This window comes from Carcharhinus amblyrhynchos, chromosome 21 (genome assembly GCF_965287045.1).
Source record: "Carcharhinus amblyrhynchos chromosome 21, sCarAmb.v2.hapA, whole genome shotgun sequence".
Classification (NCBI taxonomy): domain Eukaryota; kingdom Metazoa; phylum Chordata; class Chondrichthyes; order Carcharhiniformes; family Carcharhinidae; genus Carcharhinus; species Carcharhinus amblyrhynchos.
Genome location: NC_137344.1, coordinates 4980520 through 4992926, shown reverse-complemented (window position 1 = coordinate 4992926; position 12407 = coordinate 4980520). Strand labels below are relative to the sequence as shown.

The 12407-nt window shown below is 42.0% G+C and overlaps 1 protein-coding gene across 2 annotated transcripts in view; it reads right to left on the bottom strand.

Annotated features, from left to right (window-relative positions):
• Positions 1-12407, bottom strand: part of LOC145356576 (sodium-coupled monocarboxylate transporter 1-like) — an 85184-nt gene that overhangs the window by 24678 nt on the left and 48099 nt on the right. The window contains exons 9-13 of one of the 2 annotated variants that reach the window (XM_080209352.1): positions 11286-11415; positions 4520-4608; positions 3882-4003; positions 403-473; positions 196-282 (exon numbers count right to left, since the gene is read on the bottom strand). In XM_080209352.1, the coding sequence (XP_080065478.1) occupies positions 196-282; positions 403-473; positions 3882-4003; positions 4520-4608; positions 11286-11415 (499 nt within the window). Of the gene's footprint in view, positions 1-195; positions 283-402; positions 474-3842; positions 4004-4519; positions 4609-11285; positions 11416-12407 lie in introns of both variants that reach the window. The other variant, XM_080209351.1, reaches the window with a different exon arrangement.

Sequence of the window (12407 nt, the reverse complement as noted above, 5' to 3'; positions counted from 1 at the left end):
TTTTCTTTAACAAAACTGTATCCCAAATTAACACACATTTTCCCAAATGGTTTTGTCTTGAATTAATATTTCCAGATGATAATGAATATCATGATAAACCAATAGTTCTTTCAACAAACATAAGTTTGATGTACTGAAATGCAAGTCACTGAAAACAGTCTTTAACATGTTTTTATTGTCAGTTTATGCTCTTACCTTGCCATTGCTCATTGGAACTAAAGCTGCCAAAGTAAATACACCCAGTATGGGTCCTAGAAATAACCCATCAATACTCCGGATTAGCTGGGGAGAAAGGTCAAAAGAAGTCATGTTACATCAACAGGAATAATGCTATTGCTGTTGAATATAATTATATAAATTAATCTACATCCAATGCATAATTGAACTTAATTATGTGTTTACCTGCATTACATTTTCATCAAAGAGAGAAGTTAACCCTGCAAGGCCCATTATCGAAATCCCAAAGATCATAGCTAAATACAAGAAGAAGAAAATCAACAGGAAAACACTATTCTTGGATATTTAGGATACTTTACTTTTTCTACTTAACAATTTGTTCCTGAAATCAGCACAAGTAGAACAATGCAGGGCTCAAATCTGGAATAATTTTGCTTGCCACAGCCCACTGGATAAACTCAAGGATTAGCTGTCTTTGGTGTGGGGTGATGACCATTTTTTCATAAGGGATTAAGTACCTGAGGGAATTTTGAATGAGTTTTTATGAATAGGTTTTTAAAAACTACAATAAAGGCTGTAATAGATACTTATGCATTTATTTTGTTTCATCTCAATGGGCTCCTGATGTTTGCCAATGATGTATATCTTATGAATTGGAATGGAAAGAGTAAGGGCAAAGATATGTAGAGGGACATGAGGTTGGCATGAGTTGGTATTAAGTTGGCATGAGGTTTATAAGAGATTTCGGTATGACAGTGTGCATGGGATGGTGCTCTCCTGCACCTGCCTACTCCCATCAGATAAAACCAAATCTGATGGAGCACTTTCTCCCAAGGTGGATGTGGTAAGATGGGAAAATTTCCCAACTTGCATGACCCACCTTGGGAGTGAAAACCCGCCCGTTATCTCAGTTGCCCTCTCTTCAGATGCTGCCTAACATCGTGAGCATTTCCAGCTCATTGTACTTTATTTTTGTCTAGAACAATTACAGAATAACTGAGTGCATTAAGGAATCATTCAGCTTTATCTTAAAAAGTATTTTTGACTGTCTGTTGGAATGGTTGTTCACTGCAGCTAGTTTTGGAATAATTTTCTTACCCCAGTCCCCTTGAGGCAATTGACCCCACAGTAGCTCATTAAAAATTAATCTGGGCCGGCACAAGAATATACACGTATCGGGGCATACAGGGATTGGAGAAACAAAGTCTTATTTCACCACTCATCAGGCAAGAAATTCTGGACCATACTTCCAAATCCATAATCAACTCAATTTATTTGGCGGCATGGTGGCACAGTGGTCAGCATTGAGCCTACACTGACAACAAAGCTACCCAGGCCCCCATTACCCCACGTATTTACCCTGCTAATCTCCCTGACACTAAGGGACATGAGCATGGCCAATCCACCTAACCTGCACATCTCTGTACTGTGGGAGGGAACCGGAGCACCTGGAGGAAACCCACGCAGTCCAACACTTCCAAATCTAAATGGTAATGTTCACAACTTTCTCCACTTAACTTACTGTACGTAAGTACTGCACAAATAATAGATAATAGATTCAGGAATTAAAGAATTGTTAGAAAAAAATGCAGCCACTTTCTTCCAAATTAATTCCTCAAAAACATAATAAAAGGCTTTATCTTGTTTTGAGATACATGTATGCCTATGTTTATCTATGAGCGACATGGTGGCACAATGGTAAGCACTGCTGTCTCACAGCACCAAAGATTCGGGTTTGATTCCAGCCTTGGGTGGTTGTTCTTGTGGGGTTTGCACATTCTCACATGTCTGCAATGGGTTTCCCCCGGGTGCTCCGGTTTTCTCCCACAGTCCAGGAATGTGCAGGTTAGGTGGATTGGTCATGCTAAATTGCTCCTTTGTGTCTCAGGATGTGCGGGTCAGGGGGACTAGGGGGTTAAGTATGTGAGGTTTCAGGGATAGGGCCTGGGTGGGATGCTCTGTCGGAATGTCAATGTTGACTTGCTACTGTTAACAAATCGCTAATGATGCTGAAACATGTCTGCTTGGAACCATGCCTAAAACAAGTGTTACAGTTTGACTGTTCTTCATACACAACAATTTACTTCAGTTCTGCGCATGATTATTTAAGCTACCCAACATAGTTAGACAACATAGCACGGTTTTGTGAGGGGTAAGTCCTGCCTCACAAATTTGATTGATTTCTTTGAGGAGGTTACTAAGTGTGTGGACAAAGGTAGAGCAGTTGATGTCGTATACATGGATTTTAGTAAGGTGTTTGATAAGGTTCCCCATGGTAGGCTCATGAAGAAGATAAGGAGGTGTGGGATAGAAGGAAATTTAGCCAATTGGATAAGTAACTGGCTATATCATAGAAGGCAGAGGGTGGTGGTGGAGGGAAAATTTTCAGACCGTAGGCCAGTTACCAGCGGTGTACCACAGGGATCAGTGCTGGGTCCTCTGCTATTTGTGATTTTTATCAATGACTTGGAAGAAGGGGCTGAAGGGTGGGTTAGTAAATTTGCTGACGACACCAAGATTGGTGGAGTAGTGGATGAGGTGGAGGCCTCTTGCAGGCTGCAAAGAGACATTGATAGGATGCAGAGTTGGGCTGAAAAGTGGCAGATGGAGTTTAACCCTGATAAGTGTGAAGTGATTCATTTTGGTAGGACAAATTTGAATGCGGATTACAGGGTCAACGGCAGGGTTCTGAGGAATGTGGAGGAACAGAGAGATCTTGGGGTTCATATCCACAGATCACTGAAGGTTGCCACTTAAGTGGATAGAGCCGTGAAGAAGGCTAATAGTGTATTAACAGGGGGTTTGAGTTTAAGAGCTGTGGGATTATGCTGCAAGTATACCGGACATTGGTGAGACCACATTTGGAATATTGTGTTCAGTTCTGGTCACCTCCTTATAAGGATGTGGAAGCATTGGAGAGAGTGCAGAGGAGATTTACCAGGATGCTGCCTGGTTTGGAGGGTAGGTCTTATGAGGAAAGGTTGAGGGAGCTGGGGCTTTTCTCTTTGGAGCGGAGGAGGATGAGAGGCGACTTAATAGAGGTTTATAAGATGGTCAGAGGGATTGATAGAGTGGACGCGCAGAGGTATTTCCTTGGGTGAATGTAGCTGTTACTAGGGGGCAAAACTATAAGGTTCATGGTGGGAGATATAGGAGGGATGTCTGAGGTAGATTCTTTACTCAGAGAGTGGTTGGGGAGTGGAATAGACTGCCTGCTGCAATAGTGGAGTCGGACACTTTAGGAACTTTTAAGCGGTTATTGGATAGGCACATGGAGCAGTTCAGAATTATAGGGAGGAGTTAGCTTGATCTTGGGATGGGACATAGCTTGGCACAACATTACTGTGCTGTAATATTCTATGTTTCTATATGTTTCTATGTATAACCAAACCAAGTAAGAAGTATCACAACACCAGGTTAAAGTCCCACCAGTTTATTTGATAGTAATCCCACAATCTTTCGGAATCGCTTTTCCTTCATCAGGTGTGTGGAAGGTTCTGAGACTCTGATGAAGGAACAGCAATTCTGAAAGCTTGTGTGATTACTATCAAATAAACTGATTGGACTTTAACCTGGTGTTGTGAGACTTCTTACTGTGTTTATCCCAGTCCAATACCCAAACCAAGTCACAGATAAAAAGCTACCATGGTAAATAATATCATTACTCTTCCTGAACTTTGAGCTTTCAGAGATTGAAAGACAACCTAGAAACTTTAGGATCAATGTCCTCTTGCTTTCGGAAAAATACTCCCATGATTTCCACTTTGGTTTTATAATATCTTCCACAACGACTGCAGTAGCGGCATTGATGCCTGAAGAGATTGTGCTATGGATAAGAAGGATAAAACAAGCATTATTACATCAAATAACAGACCAATGTAGAATGTAAATACTCATGCCAATATTGGCTGGCGCAATTTATTGAAGAGCGGTCAGTTTTTAAAAATCCAGTTGCCTTTTCTTTATCTACTTTGGAAATGAATAAGCCTTTTTGGCTTTTCCTCATTGTGAGGTGTTCTTCGAGCAAGATTTACAAGAATTTCAACAGTAGAATTTTACCATGTCTTTTTCACACTTCAGCAGTTAACTTGTATGAACAGAATAGAAATTAGCAAAGTGAATTCAGATTTGCCTGCGTTCTTCAGGAAATCATGGAATAGAATACGATCATAGAACCCTTATGGTGCAGAAAGTGACCATTTGGCCCATTGAGCCTGCGCCAACAACAAAGCTACCCAGGCCCCCATAACCCCACGTATTTACCCTGCTGATCTCCCTGAACTGAAAGACTGTTCTAGGTAAAAACTGTGAATCCTCATTTCTCGGGCAACACATCACATACCTCAGAGTGCCACTAAACGCACTAGCGATAAAAAGTCCTGGAGCTCCAGGTATGTGAGCTAAGATGTCCAAAACTAGTAATGCTGTCATCTTCAAAAAAACAATAAAATAAAAAGAATTAGTAAGAAAATAATTCTTGACATCTGCAGGACCAAGTTAAGCAATTGTTAGCGTTGATGAATTTGATCAACAAAAATACGTACAACACCAAATGTGATCATTTGAAAAGAATATTTAAGCTAGATTTCCAATAATTAAATTTACATTTTTTGGTATTTAATTCAAGCATGCCACAGTGTTCGCCAACGCTTGTCCAAATCACGCTGAAGCATCTCTGCATCCCTCTCACAGCTCACTCTTCCACCCAACCTTATATCATCTGCAAATTCGGAGATAAAATATTTAGTTCCCTCTTCCAAATCATTAATCTATCATGTGAACAGAGGGGTCCTACTACAGATCCCTGTGGAACCGCACTAGTCACTGACTGCCAATCAGAAAAAGACCCATTTATGCCAACTCTTTGCTTCCTATCTGTTAACCAGCTTTCTATCCATCTCAAGACATTACCTGTAATCCCACGTGCTTTAACTTTGGACAGTAGTCTGTTATGTGAGGCCTTGTCAAAAGCCTTCTGAAAGTCTAAATAAACCACACCCATTGGTTCTCTTCAGTCAACTCTACTAGTTACATCCTCAAAGAATTCCAAAAGATTTGTCAAGTATGATTGTCTTTTATAAATCCATGCTGACTTTGTCTGATTATACCACTGTCTTCCAAATGTTGAGTTATGAAATCCTTAATTATAGACTTTAGCAACTCCCCCAGTACCAATGTTAGGCTCACTGGTCCATAGTTCCCTGTTTTCTCTCTACCTCCTTTTTTGAATAGCAGGCTTACATTAGCTGCTCTCCAATCTGTAGGAACTATTCTAGAATCTAGAATTTTGGAAAATAATCATCAATGGATCAACTGAAAGTGAGGAGGCATGGGATACAAGGGGACATTGCTCTGTGGATTCAGAACTGGCTTGCCCACAGAAGGCAAAGAGTAGTTGTAGATGGGTCTTTTTCTGCATGGAGGTCAGTCACCAGTGGAGTGCCCCAGGGATCTGTTCTGGGACCCTTGCTCTTTGTGATTTTTATAAATGACCTGGATGAGGAAGTGGAGGGATGGGTTGGTAAGTTTGCTGATGATACAAAGGTTGGAGGTATTGTGGATAGTGTGGAGGGATGTCAGAAGTTGCAGTGAGACATAGATAAGATGCAAGACTGGGCGGAGAAGTGGCAGATGGACTTCAACCCAGATAAGTGTGTGGTGATTCATTTTGGCAGGTCAAATAGGATGACACATTATAATATTAAGGGTAAGACTCTTAGCAGTGTGGAAGATCAGAAGGATCTTGGGGTCTAGGTTCATAGGATGCTCAAAGCGGCTTCGCAGGTAGAGGCATTAATTTTAAGATGTGAGCAGCAATGGTGAAGTTGTAGGTTTATTTCTTTTATCCAGTTACAATCCCACATTTCTGAGTGTTTGGAGATAACTGCTTTGGAAATCATTGCAAATTTAGGTTCCGACATCAAAAATTGCCATGGGTAGAACTTCGATAATGCTGCAATAATGGCAGAAAAATAGTCAGGTCTACAAGTAAGACTGAACAATGCAAGCCCCTGGGCATTATTTATCCTATGTTCCAGTCATTCCTTGAATTTAATCTGCAATGCTGCAGCTGAATCATGTGAGGTAGCTGTACATCGTTTTGACTTTGTTCAAGACATGCATGCCTTTCTTCGGTTTCCACGCATTGGTGGAATTTGCTGCAATCACGCTTGGAGCAGGCACATGGAAAACATTTGATGGTCGAAAGAATTTGTGACAATAGGTGATCCGTTCATGCAGATGCTGTTTTGATTTTGAAAGTGAACTTTGTTGATATAAAGGCAATCTTATCAAACATAGCCATATCAAATTCAGAAAAATGATAGGTAAGGGAGGCAGATTCCTTTCCCTAAAGGGCCATTAGTGAGCCAGGTGGGTTTTACAACAATCAACAATGGTTGTCATTGCACTTCTAATCCCAGATATTTATTGAATTCTAATTTCACCATTTGCCACTGTGGGATTCAAACCTGGTGCTCAGAGTGATACCCTGTGACTCTGAATTACTAGCCCATACAACTACACCACTGCCTCCCTTTTAGGACACCAACTTGACATTCCGTTCCTTACACACACCATTCCAGTAACTTCTTTGAGTTTATACTTCCAATGATTCCAAACAACAGAAATTAATGGTTTTTTTTCAAATTGGCAGGCAGTAACTATGGGGTGCCACAGGGATCGGTGCTGGGATCCCAGCTATTCACAACATATATTAATGTTTTGGATGAGGGAACAAAATGTAACAACTCAAAGTTTGCAGCTGATGCCAAGTTGGGTGGGAGGGTGAACTGTGACAAGGATACGGAGATCCTTCCGAATGATCTGGACAGGTTGGGTGAGTGGGCAAATCAATGGCAGATGCAGTATAATTTGGATAAGTGTGAGGTTATTCACTTTGGAAGTAAAAACAAGAAAACATATCACTATCTGAATGGCTGTAAATTGGGAGAGGGCAGTGCTGCACAGGACACCTAGGTCCCAGTCACTGAAGGTAAGCATGCAGGTGCAGCAGGTGGTAAAGAAAGCAAATGGGATATCAGTCTTCATTGCGAGAGATTTTGAGTACAGGAGCAGTGATGTGTTGTTGCAATTATACAGGGCCTTGGTGAGGTCACACCTAGAGATTATGTGCAATTTTGTCTCTTTTTGAATCAATCATAGAATCCCTACAGTGCAGAAGGAGGCCATTCGGACCATCGAGTCTGCACCGACCACAATCCCACCCAAGTTCTATTCCCGTGGCCCCACACATTGACCCTGTTAATTCCCTTGACACTAGGGCTAATTTAGCATGGCCAATCAACCTAACCTGCACATCTTTGGACTGTGGGAGGAAACCAGAGCACCCGGAGAAAACCCATGCAGACATGGAGAGGAAGTGCAAACTCCACACAGACAGTCACTCGAAGCCGGAATTGAACCTGGGTCCCTGGTGCTGTGAGCCAGCAGTGCTAATTAATGTGCCACCATTTCTTTTCTCAGGAAGAATGTTCTTGTTCTCAAGGGAGGGCAGTGCAGATTCACCAGGCTGATTCCAGGGATGGCAAGACTGTTGTATGAGGCGAGATTGACGAGGTTAAGGCGGTTTCCGCTGGGGTTCAGATGAATGGGGGTTGGGGAGAATCTCATAGAGACTTATAAAATTCTAACAGGACCAGACAGGGTAGATGCAGGGATGATGTCCCCAGTGGTAGGGGAGTCCAGAACCAGGGGTTACAGTGTGAAGATTCAGGATAGACCATTTAAGACAGAGGTGAGAGACATTTCTTCACCCCAAGAGTGATGAGCCTGTGGAATTCATTATCACATCAAGTAGTTAATGCCAAAACATTGCATGTATTCAAGAGGCGGCTGGATACAGCACTTGGAGCAAATGGGATTAAAGGTTATGGGGAAAAGCAGGATTAGGCTATTGAGTTGGATGATCAGCCATGATCATAATGAATGGTGGAGCAGACTCGAAGGGCCAAATGACCTCCTTCTGCTCCTTTCTTCTGTGTTTCCATGTTTCTATGATTATTAAATTATAATTATTATTGATCCATGCACACAAGAAATTGGGTTGAAACTAAACAAACAAGACAGTTGGAACAATAGAATGAAAAATTAAAATTTGTCCTGTTGCTATGATTCTCAAAGAGGGGTCCATGGATCCCTGGAAATCCATAGAGACTTTCTAGGCAATCTGTAAACAATGTACTTACTGAGCGTGGCTGGCTTTACACATGGGCATGTAGGACCTAAAAAGCCTTGTTGAAGACTTGAATTTTAGCTTGCCATGACACAGATCTGCCTGCCAGTGTTTAAGAGTCATCATAGAATCTCTACAGTGCAGTAGGAGGCCATTCGGCCAATCAAGTCTGCACTGACTCAATCCCACGCAGGCCCTATTCCCATAATCCCATATTTTTACCCTGTTAATCCCTGACACCAGTATCAATTTATTATGGCCAATCAACCTAACCCGCACATCTTTGGACTGTGGGATGAAACCGGAGCACCCGGAGGAAACCCACACAGATACGGGGAGAATGTGCAGACTCCACACAGACAGTGGTCCGAGGCCGGAATTGAATCCAGGTCCCTGGCTCTGTGAAGCAGCAGTACTAACCACTGTGCCATCATGCTGCCCTTCTATTTTTGTTTAAAAGCTTCATATGGTATGATATGGTAAATGCCAACAAAATCTGGACCTCTTACACTGGTGCACTATCAGTCAACGAGACACAGCTGTCAAATTCATCTCAGACCATCTTTCAGCCAACCTCCTAGAAATCTGCAGGACTACAGAGGATTGGAGAATAGCCAATGGTGTTCCTTTGTTTAAGAAAGGTAGCAAGAGTAATCCAGGTAATTACAGGCCGGTGAGCCTTACATCAGTGGTAAGGAAATTATTGGAGAGGATTCTTTGAGACAGGATTTACTCCCACTTGGAAATAAGTGGATGTATTAGTGAAAAGCAACACGATTTTGTGAAGGGGAGGTCGTGTCTCACTAACTTGATTGAGTTTTTTGAGGAAGTGACGAAGATGAGTGATGAGGGTAGGGCAGAGGATGTTGTCTACATGGACTTCAGTAAGACCTTTGACAAGGTCCCTCATGGCAGACTGGTGCAGAAGGTAAAGTCGCATGAGGTCAGAGATGAGCTGGCAAGGTGGATATAAAACTGGCTCAGTCAAAGAAGACAGAGGATAGCAGTGGAAGGGTGAGTTTCTGAATGGTGGGCTGTGACAAGTGGTGTTCCTCAGGGATCAGTGCTGGGACCTTTGCTATTTGTAATATATATAAATGATTTGGAGGAAAATACAATTGATTTGATTAATAAATTTGTGGACAACACAAAGGTTGGTGGACTTGCGGATAGCGATGAGGACTATCAGAGGATACAGCAGGATATAGATCGGTTGGAGACTTGGGCTGAGAGATGGCAGATGGAGTTTAATTTGGGCAAATGTGAGGTAATGTATTTTGGAAAGTCTAATACAAGTAGGAAATATAAATGGCAGAACCCTTAAGAGTATTGATAGGCAAAGAGATCTGGGTGTTCACAGGTGTATAGGTCACTGAAAGTGGTAATGCAGGTGGAGAAGGTAGTCAAGAAGGCATACGGTATGTTTGCCTTCATCGGCCAGGGTATTGAGTTTAAAAATTGGCAAGTCACGTTGCAGCTTTATAGAACCTTAGTTAGGTCGCACTTGGAATATAGTGTTCAATTCTGGTCGCCACACTACCAGAAGGACGTGGAGACTTTGGAGAAGGTACAGAAAAGATTTCCCAGGATGTTGCCTGGTATGGAGGGCATTAGCTATGAGGAGGGGTTGAAGAAATTTGGTTTGTTCTCACTTGAGTGACGGAGGTTGAGGGGAGATCTGATAGAAGTCTACAAGATTATGAGAGGCATGGACAGAGTGGATAATCAGAAGCTTTTTCCTAGAGTGGAAGAGTCAATTACTAGGGGGCAAAGGTTTAAAGTGTGTGGGGCTAGGTTTAAAGAAGATTTTCAAGGCAGATTTTTTTACACAGAGAGTAGAGGGTGCCTGGAATTTGTTGCCGGGATAGGTAGTGGAAACGAATACGGGAGTGACTTTTAAGGGGCATCTTGACAAGTACATGAAAAGGATGGGAACAGAGGGATATCGTCCCCGGAAGGGTAGGGGGTTTTAGTTAAGTCAGGCAGTATGGCTGGTGCAGGCTTAGAGGGCCGAAGGGCCTGTTTCTGTGCTGTAATTTTCTTTGTTCTTTGTACATTTACCACATTGGCTAAATCAAATTTTAGTTTCAATTACATGGGACTTTATGGGTATTTTGTAAGAACTACATTCTGCAATTCCATCTATTTTTCGCTAATAAACCAGAATGTTGGTTTTTATGCAGAAGCCTTTAAGAATAACATGCAGGATAGGCAGACTCTGCGGTAAGAAGCCTCACAACACCAGGTTAAAGTCCAACAGGTTTATTTGGTAGCACAAACTTTCGGAGTGTCATTCCTTCTTCAGATGAGTCTGAGAAGGAGTGATACTCCAAAAGCTTGTGTTCCAAATAAACCTGTTGGACTTTAACCTGATGTTGTGAGACTTCTTACTGTGCTTACCCCAGTCCAACGTCAGCATCTTCACATTGTGAGAAGCAGATACAGCCCTATCTCACTGATAAGCATATCTATAAGTAAATCCATGTTTTCTTAAAATCAGCATGAAAACATTCTTTACATGTAGCAATTATGGGTCTTATATCGGATTTAGATGGGGACCCGTGACTGCTACTCTAGTTGAAAAGAGGTCCTCCAACCAAAATCATTTGCGAATCTCTGTCCAGTTGGACAGAACTAGACACAAAATTGGAATTTGGAATGAAAGGTCAGTCTGAAGAAAAGCAGCCGGAATTTGGTCTGAGGAAGTTTAATACCTCTCGCATTGGTGCACTGGAGATGCACTAAGCCTTATCTCAGATCATCTTTCCTTTTGTTTCCTGCTAAGTTTGTTTGTTACAGTAAAAGACTTTAAATATGAAATCTAGACTTCTGACTCCTTCTATTTGCTGTTGGAAAGTTATGTGATGCTATCAAGCTCCTCCAAATCATGCTGTAAAAACATGTATTTACTTGCCTGGTTAGCGTTACTGATTCTGTTTGCCTCCATTGGATCACAGTTTTCATAAATAGCATACATGACCAAACCACACATACAAGCTGCAATTGTCAGTGCGAACATACCAAACCAGTTCAGGAACAACGCCCTGTTAAATATGAAAACATTATTGGTCAGTACAAAAGCTACAATCAAAATGAAACATATCATATACCCTAACATTGTGAATAAGTAAATGTTCTGAATGAAATTCTTACAGGCCAATTTGACTCATTAAATTTACAACATATGACAGAGGTGTTTGTTTACTAGGTTAAGTTTGATACAATCAAGGACCCAATCCACACAGTCGACACATAGTTCTTCAAATGGAGCTAAAAGGAAATTATAAGTGTGTGAAGAAGGAACTGGAATTATTAATTTATAAATGAGCTTACCAGATGGGATGTGAAAATGTAATTATTAGGGCAGGTTGCATGGCAGCACAGTGGTTAGCACAGTCACCTCACAGCACCAGGGACCTGGGTTCGGTGTGGAGTTTGCACATTCTCCCCGTGTCTATGCGGGATTCCTCAGGGTGCTCTGATTTCATCCCACAGTCCAAAGATATGCAGGTTAGGTGGATTTGCCATGCTAAATTATCCTTCCATGTGCCAGGATGTGGTGACTGAGGGATTTTCACAGTAACTTCATTGCAATGTGACTGCAAGCCTACTTATGACTAATAGATAAATAAAGATAATGTCACGAGCTGCTCAGAAGTTCTATTTTACTTGGGCAAATGCAATCACTGGAGCCTTGCAGTGGGTCAAAGACGGAGATGAGAGTAAAATGCAGAACTGAAATGGCAAGCGACAACCAGGTTGGGGTCATGCTTATGGACTGAGTGATGGTGTTCCGCAAAACAGCTACACAGTATACGTTTAGTCTCCTCGATGTAGATGAGACCACATTGAGAGCAGAGAATACTGTAGACCAAACTGAAGGAAATATAACTGACACTCTGTTTCACCTGAAGGCCATTGGACAGTGAGGAGGGAGGAGGTGAAGGGGCAGGTGTTGCACCTTCTGCGATTGCAAAGAAAGGTGCCGTGGGAAGGGGATGAGAAGTTGGGAGTGATGGAGAAGTGAGCCCTGTGG